Source organism: Pterocles gutturalis, unplaced genomic scaffold (assembly GCF_000699245.1).
Source record: "Pterocles gutturalis isolate BGI_N339 unplaced genomic scaffold, ASM69924v1 scaffold7275, whole genome shotgun sequence".
NCBI classification, from domain to species: domain Eukaryota; kingdom Metazoa; phylum Chordata; class Aves; order Pterocliformes; family Pteroclidae; genus Pterocles; species Pterocles gutturalis.
The window spans coordinates 1-2,403 of NW_010145720.1; the positions used below are offsets into that span (position 1 = coordinate 1).

Sequence of the window (2,403 nt, forward strand, 5' to 3'; positions counted from 1 at the left end):
AGGGGGTGGTTGGTGATGAGGCTCTGGGATCAGGCGCCGTGGGTGAGGGCCACCAGGCACCCGCAGACGGAGCATCCCGCTCCACCGCCGCCTTGCCAGGGCCTCCACCGGCCCCAGCTAACCCTGGGAATGGCACAAGTTCCCAGTTCGGGGCTCCTGGGAAAGGTGAAGGGTTTATATCAGCAATATCTCCCTTTTGATATCCAAAGAAAAGAGGATGGGAGGACAGTTGAGCCAGCCAGACATGGGCCATTCTCCAAAACACAACCCCCAGCAGCTGTCAGACTCCAAGCCACAAACTGTGGCTTCAAGACAGGGAGCTGAAAAACCTCCATCTTTATTTGTGCACCAGGGTCTCAGTGGGGTTTTCCAGCCCTGAAAGGACCCACTCACCCATGGGTGATGCTGGGGGGCTGGAGCATCCCTGGAGCCCATCAGGGAATCACTTTTCTCAGCAGGTATTTCAGGACTTGCTATTTTGGCTCTTCCCTGCGCCTTCATGTTGGCTGCCTCCATTTTCCCCTGACTGAGTTGTTTCTGGGTGTCCCAGTTCAAAGCCTTTTGACTTTTCCCAGGTGCCACTGCCAGGCTGGAAGAGAAGCTCACCCATGTCGAGAAGTATGAGACGGTGAAACCGCACAAGGTGCTGACACCTCGGGGGAAGAGGGACCTCTCTGTGCCACGGGTGAGTATCATCGCCTCCCAGATACCGACTTGACACAGCCACCCTCACCGCATTGCAGGGGGTCCAGGGAGGGTGTTGCAATCAGCAGAGACCCTTGGCCCACCACTGGGCTTGGAGCTGGACCCTCTTGGTCCACCACTAGGCTCATAGCTGAATCCTCTTGGCCCCTGGCCCACCACTGGGCTTAGAGCTGGACCCCATTAGCCCTGTGACAGAAGAATGACCTGGAACATATTTTCTTGAATTTCTTCCATCCCAGCGGATGGAGATCTTGAAGCAATTGATCAGATCAAATTTCCTGGACTGTTTTTGGGTCAAAATAGGAACTTCAGAGAGCACAGTGGACTGTCGGAGAGGGGGGGCTGCTTTCTTCAATGCTTTGTTCAGAGACATTACCCAGTGATGCCACTGCTTACAGCCTTGCGGTGATCTTGTGACATCTGGTCTTTGCTTAAGGAGGGATTTGCAAAGCCTTGTTTAGCTGTAAGCACTTTTCTTGCTGTGTTTGCTGAAGTTAGTGGTTTTTTTGTCCTTTGAGACAGGGAAATAAGAGTCGGAAAGTTGCAGAAATCCACAAGAAAGCAAGTGTTATTTTTCTTGGGAAACCTTGTAATTTGGGGGAAGGAATGGGTTTTGACTCAGGAGTTTTGAGTGCTCAGTGTTGACATCCATAGGATGATGGCTTTGACCTCAAAGATGCTTTCCTCATTGCTTTCAAGTGAAATCCAGACAAATATGTGGATTCATTTTCTGGGACCAAAAAGCACCAGCTTTAGCACCTGACGAGATGGGGGTGCTGGGGACATTTATTTCCTAGTAAATTATTTGTAGAGCACATTCATTTGTGATTCAAACCCTTTCTGATAAACTAGCTTCAAAAACACTCCCCAAAAGCATCTGTTTTCTCTGCTCTAGAAACCTAAACTTGTCCACGAGATAAACACTCCCCAATCTATTTAGAGACACCATCTGTGCCGGGCGCGCTGGGCAGCTCTGCACTGATCCCTCCCGGCAAGGGGAGCTCACCCATGTCGGGGTCTCTCTGATTTCCACGGCACCGGAAGAGACATCTGCCTTGAGCTGTGTACTTTGGGACAGCCATGGGTGGGGTCTCCTGGGTGGCCCTGGATTTGGTCTTGGACTGGGCAGTCCTCAGACCTCCCAAACCTGCTGGGCTGAGGTGTCCTGCCTTTCAAGCCGTATTTCCTCCTCTTCCACAAGAGTTGGGTTTGCTCTTCCTTGTTGGGGAAGAGGTTCTCAGCAAGGCTTGACCACCAGTGAGCCCCTCTTTGAAGTGGAGACAGGGAGCTGGACAGTGTTTTCTGCACCAGCTCCTCCTTTGGCGTTGCGGTAGCAGCCTCTGGTTCGTGTGGGCCAAGAGCTGTTTCCTGGCTCAGAGCAGTTGGGACACATAGACTCACAGAATGGTTTGAGTTGGAAGGGAGCTTAAATCTCATCCAGTTCCACCCCCTCGCCATAGGCAGGGACACCTCCCACTAGCCCACGTTGCGCAAAGCCTCATCCAGCCTGGCCTTGAACCCCTCCAGGGATGGGGCATCCACAGCTTCTCTGGGCAACCTGGGCCACTGCCTCACCACCCCCACAGGAAAACGTTTCTTCCTCATAGCTAATCTAGATCTACCCTGTTTCAGCTTAAAACCATTCCCCTTCATCCTATCCCTCCACCCCCTGATCAAGACCCCCCCCCATCTCTCCTT

The 2,403-nt window shown here is 52.6% G+C and overlaps 1 protein-coding gene across 1 annotated transcript in view; it reads left to right on the forward strand.

Annotated features, from left to right (window-relative positions):
• Positions 1 to 575: 575 nt before the first annotated feature.
• Positions 576 to 2,403, forward strand: part of LOC104470513 (disintegrin and metalloproteinase domain-containing protein 8-like) — a gene marked incomplete at both ends in the record, with an annotated part of 13,541 nt that continues 11,713 nt past the window's right edge. Inside the window, one exon of the mRNA XM_010085465.1 lies at positions 576 to 685. Coding sequence (XP_010083767.1) covers positions 576 to 685 — 110 coding nt within the window. The remainder of the gene's footprint in view (positions 686 to 2,403) is intronic.